Below are 18,107 nucleotides of genomic sequence, written 5' to 3'. Positions count from 1 at the left end.
AGAAATCAGTTTTCCTTTACTTGGAGTAGGAGGCAACTTTTTATGCTAGAGAACGTTGTGTTGGAACAGCTTTGCACCCAAATTTTAAATCATAAATGCTATGCTTCTGGTGCAGCTGGAGGCAAAACACAATTACCCAACCAAGGAATGAACTGCAGCAAAAAAAAAAGGAATGAGATTTTTTTTTTTTAAATAAAAGAGAAACATGGAATGTATTAGTGGTAATGTGGGAAAATTAATTCCAAATTATTGACAGTTTAATTGACCTACAGGAAGTATTTTAATGGGCTTAGCATGCTTTGCTGTTCTTCATTTTTAGATCTTTTCCACTGGGCAGAAAACAAGTTTTTCCAAATACGGGGTTTAAAGTTGTAATAAATGGTTGCTGTGGATTGCCTGGTGGTCAGGCGCCAGTGGTGGGTGTGTGGCCAAGTCTCTTCCCCTTCCATCCAACACCTGCAAAGCCCACCCTGTGAGCAGGGCTTGGACGCCTCTGCACCACTCTTGTCCCAGCCTTGCTAGTTACAGAGGCTCTTTGCAAATGAGATTCACAAGGTGATTTGACCCCCAGGCTCCGGCTGCATGAAGAAAAGGTCATTAAAGATCGGCGACATCACCTCAAGACATACCCCAACTGCTTTGTTGCCAAAGAGTTGATCGACTGGCTGATCGACCATAAAGAAGCCTCTGACCGAGAGACAGCAATTAAACTGGTGCAGAAATTACTGGATCACAGCATTATCCACCATGGTAAGTGCAATATCAGCTGCTAAAAAGTTCTAAGCTAAATTTTACTGACTGCTCTGAAATAAAGGGAAATCCCACTCCTGCTCTTCAAGTATAGGACAGGTAGGATTTTTTCCCTGCCAGAAAGGGAGCATCTCCCTTGAACTGTGTTGCTCCACAAGGTCCCCTGTGTGCTAAGGGACACAGAGAGCCTGAAGAGGTGTTGAGGGACCTTCCCCGTATTGGTGGGTGGGGGGGATGGGGGTGTTACTGGAGACTGTGCTGCTGCTTCCCTGCCTCCAGAGCAACCCCAGCTGGGTCCTGACCCCTTTCTCCCTGCTGCCCTCACCTCCTTGCTCCTCAGAACACAAGTTTTCCAGCTAAAAAACCCATCTGGAAAATCAGCCGGCAAAAAAAGATCATTTTTCTCATGTGGATTAGTTCTCTGGCCCTGTCCCTCGTACCAGCTGCACAAACATTAGTGCTGGTACAGCTGCAAGAAAGTTAGTGGTCCAACTGTGCCCTGATTAATTTTCTCCTAAACTTGTTGTCTGTTTGAGATCTGTTCCTTTCAGCTTCTAGAATAACAATTTATGCCAATGAAAAGAGACTTTGAATTCAGTGGTAACATTTAGTTGCCTTTTGGTGCACAAAAAGGCTAGGAAGCACACAAAGAAAGAAGATCCAAGGCCTTGATTTGAAGTGTGTAGTATTACCCATTTCAAAAAGGCAAAATGTACCCTTTGTTTCTTTTTTAAGAGAAAACCGAATGACTGTGAACAGATGAATATTGACTTTATGCAGGGGTCACTGTATGTGCAGCAATACTGCTGCTATCTGCAATACATTAGCAACACCTTAATTAAAGTAAGAAATGCACATATTGAATGAGTGCCACTTCTACAGATTCTGCTTGGCTATTAAATTAAAATTCTGGGTTGTTATGGAAACTGGGACTCACGGTAGATAGTTAAAGTATAAAGTAATTATAGGGTATTCAAGTCTGACTACTTAATCCTCTATTGAGAAAATGTCAGTGAAGAGTTGCGTGGATGCCTGAGTGACTTAATTTAATTGAGCGATAGATGTTTTATTGCTGAATGCTTGTTTAAAGCTTTAACAGCTTTCAAATGTTTTCTACCTCAGGATCCAATTGCACACTGTAACTTCAATACAAATTTAATATATATATGTGTATATATTACATACAGAGCAGGTGTTTCTCGAAAATGTTCAAGTATTGCACTCAAATTTAATAAAATGGTTTGCAAAGTGAGCTAGGGTAAATGCAGAGAGGTTCAATCAGATTCAAATCAGAGCAAAGGATGCTCAGAGCATCCTTTCAACTCCAGTGTCAATCGAAAGGGGCACCAGCTCCTGCTCCTGCGGTGTAGGTGGTGAGCCCCTGTGTGTGGACTAAGTCTGCTAGGAGCAGCTTGGTCGGGATATCTTTCCCATTCATTTATGCCCTTGCTGGAGCTCTGTTCTGTGTTTACAAGAGTCCACCGTCAGCTGCTGTCTTATTTAGCATTTCTCACTGTGCTCCTGTTGTACCTACCATTTGCTAGCTGGCATGGCAGAACGACGTAGACAATTCTAACAGGGCAGAAGGCTTTGATTTTAACTGCTTCTGCAGCAAGCCTCAGGTTTCCTACAGCGTAGCTCAACTGATACAAGTGACTTTAAGAAGTTTGCCAGTCCTTAAATAAACAAGTGTTCTACACTGGCGGCCTTTTAAACAAACAAGCTAACGGACTGTTTTCATCAAAAGATTTTCCGGGTATGTAGCAGATGGATGCTTTCTTGCTCTTTACGTTTGCAGTAATACTCACAAAACTGATGAACATCTACTCCCCTTGCCTAGAAATCTGGTTACCTACCTGAAAGTTTTCTCCAGCCTTTCATCAGCTATTAAAACTGAATAAAGTTGTATGCTCAGAAGTACAGGGGATTAGGCTCCATATGGGCTTACCTTGAAGTTCAGCAGCGATACCTGCTAAATAGATCCTCAACTCCTTCACATCTATGTGAAGGTTTTTTTAATTTATTTTATCTTACGTTTCAGTCTGTGATGAGCATAAGGAATTTAAGGATGTCAAACTGTTCTACCGCTTCCGAAAAGATGATGGGACATTTCCACTGGACAACGAGGTGAAGGTATTCATGAGAGGACAAAGACTATATGAAAAGTATGTTTCAGTCTGTATCCATCCACAATGTATTGGTAATAGTACCACAGGAGGCAAATTATACTTATTAGCCTATTTTTGAATAGTTAGAGGCTTTCAAGTCATGTGGGAATGGATCTGGGTAATCCTGTGACTTTAGCTGGTAACTCTTCTCTCCCATTTATCTTTTTCCTTTCTACCATCTTCTTCTGTAGCATTTTCTTTAAAAGGAAATAGTATTTTCTGATGTTCTGGTTTGTAAATACATCCTATATGAGAACCCAATGTAAATTTAAGCCCTTGTACTCTTTCAGTAAAAATAATTAGTAAAGGATGATTTGTCATGTAAAACGGTAATACCAAGACCTAAAGCGTTAGTACCTCAAAGTGCACTGAACAAATGGCTACATATCTGTTGAGACTCCAAATCTACAGCTTCACCAGGTGGTATGATTTTAAACGACAGGTGAAATTAATCTTCAGTGTTCCGGTCTACAGAGCTTCTACATCAGAACGGTTATATTGAAAGTAGTTTCAGAAAAAACCACCAACCCAGCCAGGAGCGTCTAATTAAGATTTGAAACAGATGATTATGCTGAGATATTGAATATCCCACTGGATTACTTCTGTCAGATAACTAAGCAGCTTAACCATACTTCCCAGTCTATAATTAATGACATTTTTATTCATGATGTAGAGATTGTGAGCGGTACTTTCAAGCAGAGAGAATAAAATGCATGTTGACATATGCTACAAACTAATGCAGAAGTTGTGATGCGTTACTTACCGAAAAGCGCAAAGCACCCCCTGTCCTGCTTGGTAGAGCAGAAGTATGCAGCAGCCGGGAGAGATGCTGTGTTTTCTGGCTGGAGTAAATTTATTTTCCTCTTAGAATAAAGCACTCGGGAAAATCCCAAGTTTAAAAGCTGATGATAAATATTATTTTTGAGATCAGGAGTCTCTGAAGGTCAATTTGGTGAAAGAGCAATTAAAAGTGATACATAAACCAATAATTGTAAAAGCCACTCCTTTTGTTACACCCATCACATAAAATTCCCTGAGACTCAGTGACTGTGACTATTTAAAGTAAAAAAAAAAAAAATAATTGTATAAGAAACAAGAAAATATACCGCTGAAAAAATCCCTCACTGGATGCACTGGGACAGATGAATTGAATCACCCACCTCCAAAATCTTCTGTGCCTTACTAAGCACACAGCATTTGCGCCTTTAGACTCTGCGCCTGTAAGGCTGGCCCGTACTATGAAAAAGTCAATCAGTGCATCTACATTAGCAAACCCTTTTTTCTATTTCTTTTTCTATATTTCTGTTTTTCTGTGAGAAAAATAATGTTTTTGTTGTTGAGGCTGATAACAGTCCTCTGCATGAAAGGAGCCATGGTGGGAAGAACTTTGCTTTACCAGTGTCTGCTTCCATCCCCATTTCTCTGCATGGAGAACTGTCCCCAAACCAATGTCTAGTGTGCGGTTTGTCCAACATGATACTAGCAAAAAGATGTTCGTAACAGTATACATCGTTCCCATCTTGGAAACGGAGTTAACGCCAAAAGCAGCACCTATATCTAAATATAACCATGTCTCATGAGGTGGTTGCACCTAGGCAACGTATCTAAAGGGTTCAGAAACTTTTAAAACCATCCCCCAGTGCTAAATATAGTATAGAATAAAAATACATGGCATTTCAAAACCAGTCTGTGACAGTCAAATCTAGTCAAAATTCTCCTTGAATCATTGGAAATATTTTATATTCATGGGAGATAAGAACTCATACCTGGCCTTCACTTTGTTTATTGTAGCAAACCTAGTGTGCAGAGCACTTGGATTTTGTTAGATCCCTTGTTTATGCATGCTTATTAGCAACCCCTTTGCAGTTTCGCTGGATGTATTTTAAACTCAAAATCTAATACTGAAAGACTACTACAGAAAGAGTTCTGCAGTGACATGTGTCTGTGTAATGTATCTGTTGTATCAGGTATTTGCTGATAGTGTTGAGAAAAAAAAATTCAGTGCAATTAAAATAGTTATTAAATGGCAACAACTGGAGTAAAGGATTCATGCACAGATGTGAAGTCACTTACCAGTATCTTCAACTGGTCTATCAAAATGCCTGGAGGCCTAATTTCAAGAGAAATGCAACTATGCCAGAGGAAATCTATCTGAATCCAACACATTTTGAAAATCTGTGACGAATTTTGTAGGTGCTGCTGATCTTCACTAGGCTTAGCTAGTTTAAGATAGACATTATAATACTACTCTCTGCTTTTTACCACCCACTGCATTAGGGCTGGAGTACCATTACATTCAGAAGCCAGTGGAGTTTCTGCTGGCCAAAATTGTGGACATGTTATTTGACATCAGTCCATGCAGATTTGTACCCTCAACGGGTAAAATGAGCAAAGGGCTCTAGAAGGAGCAGCAGGTTGTTGCATGTGCAGAGGATGTGGATGCATGTGGCAGGTTCCCTGCATTCAGACAGCTGTTTTGGGTAAATGCCTTCTGCTCTCCCTGGGACACGGGAACATGAGGACTGTACCCCGCCTGAGGAGCTCCCTTTCCTGGTCTCCCTTCTGTGTGACCACAAAGCTCCTCCTAGGCTGCATTCTCCTCTCATGTGGCATTACCTCCTTCACCTATTGTGGACATCTTCAGCAGCTATATATGTGTGATTAGAAGATTTAAAATCAGTCTCTGATTATCTTCTTTCATTTGCACTGAAAATCACAAATTACTTCAGATTCCCTGCACATCATTGCAAATGTTGGTAATCCTTTCTGTGAGCATGCTTTGGGTTCAAGTTTATAACTAGAGATGAAACCTGCTGGATTTCCTACAGTCTTCTCTGAAAATTGTTGAATAGTTTGTAGGTCCAAGGATGGTATCGGTTTTCATACTCCACAGGACTGACCAGATAGATCAAATGAGATAAACATGTTTCCTGTTCAACAAAACCCTCCCTGCAAAACTTAAATAAATCCAGCACAGACCTTTCATAGCTTTAAAAGAAAAAAAAAAAAAAAGAATCAAGTTGTGCAGGCAGCCTATTTTTATGATGTTTGCAATTCTCAGTAGGCTTCGGTCAGACACACAGGATTGTTGTTTCTGGTACGGTCAGATTTAGGAGCTGTAAGTCATCTCATGATACTGATTTCAGCTGAGATTTTTCAACCAGATTTCACAGTGAAAGAAGTGCAGATTTATGGTTTTAATTTCAGGAAATCATTCAGATAAGTTTGAGACTGCATTCTTTGAATCACTTTCATTTTAACTCATCAGTGGTTAAGTCAAATTTATCCTCCGGTGCAGTTATTTAGATAAAACAAGGTTAAAATTTTCTTTTGGAAAGGTTTTGAATTTCAGTGTTTGGCTAAATACATTCTCTTAATACAGGATAACACCAGCTTTAACAAATAATATGTTTTGACGTGAATAGCAGCACGGGGTTTTTTTGTAACAAGGAGAAAATGGAACAGAGAGAGGCAGTTTCCAGTTCTGGCCAGTGAAAAGCCAGGTTTTTGGCTGATGTAAATTGGTACAGCTTTGTTGACAGCCATGGAGTTACAGTGATTTACTTCAGTTAGCAGTGTAAGTCTATAGATTGCTGTTTCTGGGTTTGTTAAACTGTCAATTTGTCGTGTCTGTTTGTTCACAAGTCCAAATCCTTTGCAGTGCTATTCTGGGCACATGCAGAAGGGTGTGAAATGTCAAGCTGAGTGTTTTTGCACTTGATATTTTTCCAAATTTCTTTTGTGTCTCTGTAAAAATCTAACAATTAGCATCTCTTTTTCAATGACCTCTCTATCTGCGTCTTCAGTGAGCTGGTCAACTAATTATAGACTCATCAAAAAACAGTTAACACAATCCTAAGGATTTTTTATTTGGTGCTTGCAGAGCCTGGGTAACCAGTTCTGGGTAACCATGTAGCGAATGGTACAAAAAGACACGAACTTTGGGTTTGCATTATTTTCTGGGGGGAAGAAGCCTGGTGAACAAGAGACATTTAAAGATGGTCCCTTGGAGCTCTGTCTGTATTGGATGTGGTTCGTGTGGGACAAGATGTTGCCTCGCATGCAGATGCTTGTAAACCAAAATATGAAAAAGTCTAAAGTCTTTGCAAGAGTTCTGTAGTCGACACCTTGTCCCCTGTGACACATACTTTTGGCCTCATCCTTGGATTCAGCTAATGTTGACTTAGTTCTTACTCAGCTCGGAGGTGCTGGCAGTGATGCGCTGACACCCAAATGAGCAGTTCATTATACCTGCCCCTGACATACAACTCTGGCTGAGCAGCCTGTGCCTGGTTTGATGACCTGCTGCCTGGTGGCCAGATCCAGTCAGTTCAGGCTTCTGGTTAGCTCTTGTTAAAGTCAAGGGAATAAATCTTTCAGGTGAAATAACAGGCTGGATCCTGTCAAACCTCCTCCTTGTGATTTCAAATGAAACTTCTCTCCTCTTTCTTCTTATGGCACAGATTTTTCCAATGCTTCCCAAAGGAGGTGAAGTTCCATGAACTCTGGATGTGCTGGCTATTTAAGAAGCAGGTGGCCCAAGTATGGATTTCAATTCAATTCAAATTCAATTTCAAATTTTTGAAAAAAAATTCAAATTTTTGATCAGAAGGGCAAAGATTATTCCAGAATATTCCTATTGTAGTTCAGTTGGGCCCTTAATTTCAAAGCAGTTGGTGAAGGGAGGAGACTATTAATCTTACATGCACAAAAGTAATCATGCCGTTGTTGAGCTGTTATTCTGAAAGTGTTACCACTAGTCCTGTTATTACAATAAACAAAATAATTTGTAGAAAAATGAAATCAGTAAATAAGGAGGCTATGGTTCTCAGCCTCCCAATAAAACAAAAATAAGTGGGATTCTTTATTAAAAGGAAGCAATTCTCATTTCTTCTTTCAAACTGTCTTCTCTTTCAAACTGTCAACCTCACTTTTGCATTAACAAAATATTGAGGCTTTTTTTTTTTTCCTTAATACCATGCCATTTGTGTAGGTTACTTGAATGGAGAAGAATTTTATTAGTATCTTTAGGTAGGTGCTAATTGCTAGGAGATTTAGAGACACCTCACAATGTTCCTCTGAACTCTGGTGTTACACGAGCCATCTGAGGCACAGAGATGCTAAGACTCAGATGTTAAAGTGTGTTCAGGTGTGTAACTCACTGACTGCAGCTACATCACTAAATATTGGATACTAAATATTTATCAACCACCCAAACCACAGAACTACCTTTTTGTCTTCCTTTTGGATTTTTCTGCAGCTGTTTTAGAGCTTCTGGGGAGAATTTTTAAAACCGTCTAAATAACTTTGGGGTATAGTCCTGCTAACTGTAAACATTAGTTAGGAATCTTTGAACACATTAGTCACAATCTGGTGCTTTTAGGCTTATTTTTTTCGAAGTTGATTATACAGTAACTTTTAGAGAAGCTAAGGAACTAAACAGGGGAAATGTGAAACTGAAAAACCTTGTTTTCTTCTACAGGAAAAGACAATAAAGCATTAACTTCACACAGGGATATAAAACCTAAATTTCTTGACTAAGCAGTTGTAATTCACATCCTAAGTTTCGATTGATAGCTTGAGGAAAGATTTAGTAAGTCAGTGAAAGGTTCACATATGTTTGCTTAGCATCAGTGAGATTTGCTAGCGCAGATCGGGAGCTCCTTTTCTGAAGAACCGTTTTCCCTGCCAATTTTTTTTCGCCCCATACCAGGCTGATGAGTTCTGAAAATACTCTGCTGCAAGCCAGGGAAGAGGAAGGAGTCAAGTATGAACGGACCTTCGTGGCATCGGAGTTCATTGACTGGCTGATCCAGGAAGGAGAGGCCACAACACGGACTGAAGCAGAGCAGCTCGGTCGCAGACTTTTGGAGCATGGGATTATCCAGCATGGTGAGAAATTTACTGCCAGGTAGCACTTTCTTCAGGTCAAATCACGTGGAGGGGCTCTTGTCTCCTCGGCCATAATATGTCCAAGTTCTAAATAATTTCTGATAGGACTTTTGGTAACTTTCTGCAATAAAAGGGTGGCTTTTTCAAATACTAATTGTATTAGTTCTGAAAAATCTTCCTCAAATGCACAGTATAGCTACAATTTGGGATTGTATAGCAACAAGAAAAGACTGCGAATGCTCCTACACTTGTGGTAATTGTAGAACTTGTTATCAGCGATATGTATAATTGAGGTAAATGGCTTTGTAATGATCAAGTAGGGATTACAGCCATAAATAAGATCAATTCTCAATGTAGAATATAAATGACAGGTTTTTGTATATCTTCCTACTTGAGAACAGGAGCAGAGCATAATCTGATGCTTTCCCTCATCACCATGTTGCAGAGTCGTTCTAGTATGTTTGGGCAAGAAAAAGGGTATCGCTTTTGGCTGAAGTGTTATTATATTTGTCCTGGTGCTGTAACTTCTTTGAGGCAGGAATCGAGGATTTCTTTGTGGTCCAGCACCATGTGTCTGGCAGATGCACCTTCACCAAGGAGCTCCCTCTGTTACAGGTGGAGGAGACAGAGTTTTCTCTCCGTCCAGCTGTAAGGGTGAAGAAATGAACACCACTGGCACTGAAATCCATTTTACATGTTGTCATCATCTGCTCCCAGTGCAAGTTGCCCTTCTGTGACCAGGAGTTTTCCACGTTGCAGTGCTTCTGGGAGTGATGAAGGTGTGCCAGGAGATGACAGAACAAACTGTTAGAAGCTGTTAGTTATGTTGCTTAATGCACAATGGGAAAGTAATCAGATCCTGGTGATCCAAATGTTGTCACATCAACACTAATTCTGACAGAGAACAAACAATTCGCAATATTAACAGGTTGTTAATAGATAAGGTGCTAGGTTGACTAGGTTACTTGTTGCTCTGTAAGAAAACCTAGTTCTAAGCATTAGAGCAAAGCGGGGGTATGAGTGACCTGCACAGTTCCTTCATGGCTCTAATCATGCTCACATTATCTTTAGCTGCCAATTACTAGGAGCTACGTCTGAATGTTTACAGTAATCAGCTTCCAGTTCTATAATTACCCCTGTGCTTCCTATGATTTATAGGGTGCCAACTGCTTGGAGCTTGATGGACAGGGAAGGTATGCCGCCCCTCCTCTTTATAGCAGCAATGATTTCATTCCTATTTTTACCCAAGTATTTTCTGAGTATTATATAGGAGGTAAACATTCCTTAAAAGAAACGGGGTGGGTGGGGGGGGAAAGACAGTAGTAAAATGTACGCTGCTGTTGATGTTTTTGCGGAGGAAATAGTCAGGACCTGACATTTGGTGCAAACCCGGATTTACTTTGCTATTGAAATCTTTGTAGAGCTAAGTCAGGATGTGGCTTTTATCTGCTATATGCAAATCAGCCATTGTTTCATTAACTAAGGCAAATGCTCAGCAGTGCGCCTTGTCCAGGAAATAATTTTGCCCCTGTCAAGCCAGGTTTCTGGGGGGATTCCTGTGCGATGCTGGTCCTGCTCACCTTTATGGGTTGCCCTGGCCAGTTTTGCAGATTTATCCCCTGCTCATCCTCTTCTCACAGTCAAGAGCACATGCAAAGCTGCCTGTTAGAAAGAGACTTGAAACTCATGACGTGACTGCAGACGGGGTGCTGGGAATTGGTTGATTGCTGAGGAAGGGCCTTCACACTCCAAGGTACTGTCATCTGCCTCAGCTTTTATTGGGGCAAAGGTGACTCGGGGGATTTCACACTGACTTGGTGGGGAAGCTGGAAGTAAAGTATAACTGAATTACATCCTTGAGATTTATCTTTATGAGTAGCCTTGCTTTGTGCACACTCCTAAACAACAGATCTCCTTCTCTTCTGGATTTCACTGAAACAATTTGTCTAGATAGTGTTAGGAATATTGATGAAGGTACTGGCAGAATTAACAGAGCTGGTTTGGGGTTCACCTTAGCAACTGGATACATTCTGTGCATTTGGAAGGTTCATGTAATGCTGGCTTGCTCTAAGAAGGGAGCTTGAAATGAGAAATCCCAGTACAGAACTGGGGATATAAACTGTAGAATGGCAGGAGTGGTATTCTCTTCCCCCCACCCACCATGTCTTACTGAATTCTGAATTCTAGGTCCAATTAAAAAACAAAACCAAAAAGAGTATTTTTCTATCTCTTTATACCATGAATTCATTTCGTCATACTGTGCTCCCTTTGTTTTGTATCTCATCAGCAGTACCAAAATGTTACTTGACACTAATTGGCATCCTTGTTGGCAGAGCCAGCAGAAAGACTCTCAACTGAACAGCAGCAAAGAATAAAACATTTTCCTGCCCTAAAGGCAACCTTTTGCAGTGTTGTTTAATATCCACAATTTGGAATAAAATAAAGCTTGCTCTACTATTCTTATGAAGTATTTATTACCTGACCTAATGCAATAGAAAGTAATAGAAATGCTGTGGGGGTGGTGAGGCAGTGGAACAGGTTGCCCAGAGAAGCTGTGGATGCCCATTCCTGGAAGTGTTCAAGGCCAGGCTGGATGGGGCTTTGAGCAGCCTGGTCTGGTGGAAAGTGTCCCTGCCCATGGCAGCAGGGTTAGAACTAGGTGATCTTTAAGGTCCCCTCCAACCCAAACCATTCTATGGTTCTAAATTGCCAATCTCTGTAGTAATTTTCCAGCCACAACTGACTTGTGCAGTTTATTTTTACTGATACTGGCTTTCATTTCAATTACTTAGAGAAGCTTTATTCTGCAGCTGAGGTACTGTATTCAAAACAGCTTCCTGACACATTTATCTTCACTTTAATTGGTCAGACACAAACCAAGTTTCACACAGGAAACAAACACTGATGATAATTTTAAAAAGGAAAACAGCGGTTTAAGAGGAATTGTACAAGTGGTATAAAAACATCAAATGTTTCAGTTTAAAAATAATCTTCCTGATCTCTTGGGGCATATATAACTGTACATATTTCCCCTGCCATACATGAAAATGATGAAATGTGCTTAAGTGCTGAATTGCTTCCTTCCAAAATCCCAGTGGTGCATACAAATCATAACCCTCAAACCACCATTTTCACAAATAGGAGCCAGATGTCCTTTCCTATGGACTGGTACCACCAGGTGATATGGAATAAAAAAATATAAGTAGCAGGGTATTATGCACTGTATGCTTCTTGAAGGCTTGTGTCGGTAGTGTAACTGCCAGTAGTTATTCTGCATTTCTAAACATCAGTGGTCTTCCCCAGAATATAGGAATAAAGATTGTGTGAAGAATTATAAACATAGTGATTCATGTCCAATAAGGGCAGGGACAAAAGGCACACAGAACACTTTTCTCAGCTGTAGAAAAGCCCATTTCTGGTGTGGTGAGGTATGTAGACCTTTGTAATACTGAGAGATAAACCTTTTCTCCAGGAGACTGGATCTTTCCTAGTTCTTCATGGGAAATGGGGAGACAGATTAGCTGCTGTGGTCAAAATTCACGTGCAACAAGAGAAGGAAGCTCTGTGCCAGCTCTAGGGTAGATCAGACCCAAGCAAGGGTGGTCCGGGGGCAGGCAGAGGACAGTGTGAGCATCCACACACAGCCATAGCCCTTGCTCAGTCTGGAAAACGGAGTTACTGAAATGTCCAAGGAGGAAAGAAGGTACTACAGAACAATTTCTGGCATAATGTTTTGGCCCATACTTGTTTACAGCACTTGCTGCAGCACTTGCCCTGCACCTGAAGCCCCAGCAGCACAGCACCACTGATGTGACAAGCTAAGCCCTCCTGTCCTCCTCTGAGGACTCATTGGGTATGGAAGCTTAGGGGGTGAAGAAACATCTGCCTGCCTTGCAGAAAGGTTTAAGGTCTGGAATCTCAAGTGATAAATACTTTCCTTTTCAAAATCTGGTTAGTACTGTTAAGAGGAACCTATGCCTTCTTAGGATAGCACCTGCACTTTGCAAGATGAATATTTGCATTTCCTTTGTGGCAGCAACCAAACCATAGCCCATGTAGAAATGCTTTTCAGTGTGTTGTGGAGCGTGAGCACGTAGCGATTGCCCCACACCGCAGGCAGTACGGCGGGTGCCCCTCTCCCAGTTGAGCCTGCGAGAAATGTGGGTCCAAGGGGCAGTGCTTGCCTTCCCATGCCAGAACACATTCTCTCCCGTTCGCTGTTGCTGTTTCCCAAGCTGCTGCTTACCTTCAAGTGCATGTGCTTGGTGTTACCTCCTCTCTGACATTCTCCAGCACCTTCCCCAGGCAGTGACCACAGCGCAGTTCAGCATGAAGCAGTCTGCACGGCTGTCGACTCTGCTCCAGGGGGAGGAATGCAGATTCCCAACCTCAGGCTGGCAGAGGAACATTTGTGAGAATTTGCTTTCCTGAATGAGTGAGGGGTTGGGAAAATCTCTTTGGGACATGACTGGCTAGCAGGTACCTTCTTTGAAACATTTTATCAGCGCTAAGGTTTTATAATGGTAGTAAATATGTGGTAAGATGTCTTAGGCATGATATGTGTGTTCTGCCCCCACCTCCCCTTAGAATACCTTTCAGCTTTAAGAAGTTTTATTGAGTTAATTGCACTTGGCCAGAGCCAGTGCATTCAAGGCAGGCACATGTTCTGCTGGCTTAGCACAGAAGCAGGTGCTTAACTCAACTCAACTGCTCAAGTCAAGAGTTAATCTTTTATCAGCAAAATCCACTGTGCAAATTACTTTCAGAGGTGAAAACATTTTGTAGTGACTTAATGAGAACAGTAAATATTGACATATGCTATCTCCTTGTCTCTGCAGAAAAGTCTTAAAACATATTTAATTTTCCTTAAAACATATATTTAATTTTCCCTATTCTTTGCAAGACCTCTACTTTTATACAGCAAAATTTCCTTTAGCAAGATGATCAGTGCATTTAGTTTTAAGCATCAAGACACACGATGCAGTTGAAAGTTTGTTATAATTGTGGAAGGAGATCAAATATGTAACAAAGTGTTATTTCTTTTGCTCTTGTTGAAAAGGTTTCCCTCTCATCTAAAACTTCTGTAAGTTGTGAAATATGTGTTGTTACATTTTCTTTAGATGTCCCATTGCTTATGATCGGCTGACATCTCTTACTTTGTAAGTGAAAACCTGCCATATATGTGAAATATATAATTCTTCCTTAATTTGGGATTTCTCTTTTGAACCCTGTTTCTTGGAAATATCAACTGCAGGTTGCAATTTATAAGTGCTATTGAACCATCCCATAAATCCTTGACTTAAACGGTCATAGGTTTTCTCCTCCAAAAATCAATGCCTAGATTTTTTTTACATAATCTTTCTAGTTGACCTGAACACCTGGATTGCATCAGCTGTTAGATATATCCAAGCATCCGTTGTGTATACTCTATGCTAGAAATTATAAAACATCACATTTTTGCAGATGGTGCCTTGATTTATCTCAGTAGAACACAAGCCTTCAGTTAGTCTTTGAAGTCCTGCAACACAATTTTGTTTTTATTATAAGCCTGGTTCCCCCGAGCTGATGCCACGCAGAGGGACTCGGCTGTTTATTTGTGTGGCAGTTCTTGCCAGGTAGGTCCCATACGCTGGGGCAGTAACCTCACCCATGGTAAGTCAACTGCTTATGCTAAATCTGGAGACCACTTTGGATATTTTTCATGGCTTTGCCCTGGTAGGGAAGTCATAGAGTGAGAGCTTTGTATGCAATTGTATCATCTTCCAGCTTCCTACTCTATCTGCTTCTCATTGTGCTCTTCTTGCAGTTTTTTTTTTAATCTAAAGCAGGAATGGGGTTCTGTTTTGAAAGAGCCATACGCCCTGTGCATTATGTAAATAACATACGAAGACTTCTTTTCATATTAACTACTGAATTCTATTTTTCTGACAGAGAATGGGTTTCAGTTTTTAACAGCTGCAACAGTAAAAAAAGATACCCAGATGGGCCTTTTCATCTTCTGCTTCCCTTGACACAGACTGTACTTTCCATACTTTATTTGGAAGCAAAGAAAAGCAGTTGGCTACGTTCTGTAAACTTGCTAAGTTAAAGATGATAAATCCTCATATACAAACTGAAAAGACTGCTGAAATGTGTGTGATTCAACAGTGGCTTTTCATGCTAGGGTAAGTCATGTGTATTTGAAAATAGACTGCAAATAGATGGCTAACCTGCTGGAAAGACAAAACGTATATAGAAACACTTATCTGCATATCTATTTTAAGACAGCTGAAATAGAATGTTAATGCACTGAGCAAAACATGCTACCTTAACGAAAACAGGATACTCTGTATTTCAGTTCCCAAGGAACTTTTGACCGTTGTCTATCGTAACCTTGATGCTTTAAAGGCAGTATAAAAGTTGTCTAGGCTTTTTTTCACTACACGAATATACCACAGTTCATGGAAACAGCTCAGAAAACATGGTTCTTTAATGATATCACAACTTTTTTTTTTTTTTTTTTTGACCTACTCACAGGTCCAGGACCTGCTTACTTCTGGACGTGCTTACTGGCTTCACCCTTAGCTCAGAAGAGCTGGAAAAGCTCTCTGGATTTTATATTTCAGGACCAGGATTTGCCTCGCAGTTTTATACAAGAGGGTTGGTGGAAGCTAGAGCAGTTCAAGCTTAGGTCCATTTTCCGTTCAATGTGAATTCCTTGTAGCCCAAATGAGAAAAAAATACTGTTTTTTCTTGTTCGGTACAGCTGCACTGCCAAGAGTTTAACGTGCTGCTTGAGTACATTCGCAGGTGGGCTTATCTACGGTCTCTGCAGCATATGTACATTCATAAAAGGTGGAAATGCAAGTGTTGTGTTTATGTGGTGCAGGGAATCCAAGACCCAAGGCGCTGTGCTCGCTGAACATCTGTGGTGTCTCTTCCTTGATTTGAGGGAGCTCTAAGCAGGTGGAATTCATCAATGTGTAAAAGGAAACTAATCTGAATAGGTGCCGTTATTAAAATGCATTTGCAGTGCCAGATTAGCTTGAGAAAAACAGGAAGGCTTTGAGAGGAGTGGGGAGAGCATTGTCCAATGCAGAATAAAGTGTCAGTTATTCTCCTGCAGCCGCATGTGTGCGGGTGTGGGGCTGGAGCAGGAGAGGGACGGGCAGGAGCAGTGGGGCAGCCGAAAGCCCGGCGGCCGCGCTGTGCGGGACTTGGCAGCTGCTCGGTGTTTTCCAAGCTCACGGGCTCGCCCTTGCTCTGTGGAAGCCAAAGCGGACACACACTTCCACTTCTTCTCTGGCAAGGGACTGAAACTGAACTGGCAAAAGGCCTGAGGCACGGAGGAGACGGGCTCAGCAAGCTCTGCGCTATCCTTGCAGAGAGGCGTTTTTTTAAGGAACTGTTATTCCACAGCATTGATTTGTTTCCTTCCCTTTTAAACACTGGTTCTGCTTAGGAGGGGGGAGTGAGGAAGCAAAAGGACACGGGGCTGGAGCCAGACCCTTTCCCGTGCACGCTTTAGGAGCTGGTGGGAGCAGCTGGGGCTGTGCCCTCCTTCAGATAAACCAGCAGCGCCCCCCCCGCCCCCACCCTCCCACCCCACCCCCCCGTCACTCCCTGCAGCCCGCCAGCGTGCATCACATCGTCATGCATTTGGTTTTGGTACCACATCAACTCTTTTGGGGAGATGTCCCACCACTTCAGAGGTCAAAACTGGTATGGTCACCTGTGACTTGCTAGATGAAGGCACAGACTATTGTAGCCAGTAATAATGAAGGTCTGGAGGGATCTCCTGCAGCTTTGAACTGGGTTTAGTGTCATTTTAATAGAGGGAACTACCTCAGTAAAAAGATAAAGTATATTTGAGAATGGACTGGGGCCGCTGCCTCGTGTAGCGAAAGGCTTGGAAATGTGTCGTGCCCGGCTGGAAAGAGTTCGGTGCTGCTTTTGTCTTTAAGTGGGGAAAGACATGACATATCCACGCTCAAAACTCCACATCCTCCGCTCATGCTTTTGTAACGTCTTCCTCTTAACCCTAGCACAAGCACATGCTCATGCAAACAAACAAGCGCACACTTGAATGTGTCCTCCCCTCTCTTGAGAAAAGCCGCTCACCCGGCTCCTCCGGGAGCCTCGATCTCTTTCCCACCACTCCCCCGACATGAAGCAGCCGTTCCCTGGCCCCAGCCGCGGGCTTGCCTGGTGACAGGGCTGTGTTCCTGGGGATGTGTGGGGCAGCTGGAGCGCGTCGCTGGATGTGACCCACTGGGAACAGCAGCTTTCAGCTGGTAGAAAGCATTAATCACTGCAGTGGAGATGTACGCAGATTATCAGTGCTAAAAATCGCAGGGAATTGAAGTGGTGGGAGGGATTTAGGGGAAAAGCCAGTTATGAAAATGGCCTGATTTTTAAGGCATGAGTCACACTACTTATTAAAAAAGGCTTTTGTACTTTCCAAAGCCCCCTCAGTTCTATGAAACCAATGTAAAGCTAATATTTCTCTCTCTGCTCTGCATCAGCCCCCTTGCAAAAGGAGAAAAGAAATGGCTGTTTGAGCCCTGTGCAGATCCCAGGATTTTATGTCAAAATCAGAAGCTGAAAGATTTGCGTGGCTGTTGCAATTTATATTTTATGTATCTGGACAGAAACTGTGATGCAGCCAGGCACAAGAAGCACCAAAGCTGCAACACTAGGTGCTCCCAACCAGAGAAATACCAAAATAGTCGGATTTCTCTCTTCTTAATAGAAATGTAAATGGGGAATGACCAGGTAAAATCCTTGCCAATGAAGTTTGCAAACTCTAGGGATAGATGAGACAGTAAACAAATAATTGAACTCTATTAATTACAATGGTCATTACCCCAAAAGGGGTGTGTTTTTTGCATCTAATGCTATAACTAGAAGGCAAGACATCTAGGAAATGAGAATACAGTCTCCACTCATTGGTGTGAAGCAACCCTGTGCAGGGAAAGGAGGATGTACAGGGCACGGATTGTCCCCATCTTACACTTTTTGTGCAGCCCGGTTGTAGTAACTACAGTTGTAGTGATCTATGAGCCTGAGGTGTGCAAGAAGTACAACAGCAAGTAAGGGAAGGGGAGTGGGGCTGTAACTGTGGCCATGCAGTTCTGATAAGTGGATTTGTAGAAAGGGTAAAGAAATTCTGAAGAGGACTCAAGGAGGGCTGACCCCCCCCCCCCCCTCAGAATTTAAGAGATGTTATTTATTCAGCTGATCAAAGATATGTTTGAGCATTGCCTTCACTTCATAGATCGCTCTACAAAGACTTTTTATCAGATCTTACGTAACTTT

The 18,107-nt window shown here is 41.8% G+C and overlaps 1 protein-coding gene across 2 annotated transcripts in view; it reads left to right on the top strand.

Annotated features, from left to right (window-relative positions):
• DEPTOR (DEP domain containing MTOR interacting protein) overlaps positions 1 to 18,107 on the top strand; it is a 76,092-nt gene that overhangs the window by 28,223 nt on the left and 29,762 nt on the right. For both annotated transcript variants that reach the window (XM_056330707.1, XM_056330706.1), the window contains 3 exons: positions 572 to 750; positions 2,792 to 2,915; positions 8,632 to 8,810. In XM_056330707.1, the coding sequence (XP_056186682.1) occupies positions 572 to 750; positions 2,792 to 2,915; positions 8,632 to 8,810 (482 nt within the window). The remainder of the gene's footprint in view (positions 1 to 571; positions 751 to 2,791; positions 2,916 to 8,631; positions 8,811 to 18,107) is intronic.

The sequence above is a fragment of the Falco biarmicus genome, chromosome 3 (genome assembly GCF_023638135.1).
Source record: "Falco biarmicus isolate bFalBia1 chromosome 3, bFalBia1.pri, whole genome shotgun sequence".
NCBI lineage: Eukaryota > Metazoa > Chordata > Aves > Falconiformes > Falconidae > Falco > Falco biarmicus.
Note: the sequence above shows the minus strand (reverse complement) of the source record. Positions and strands in the feature narration are given on the sequence as shown.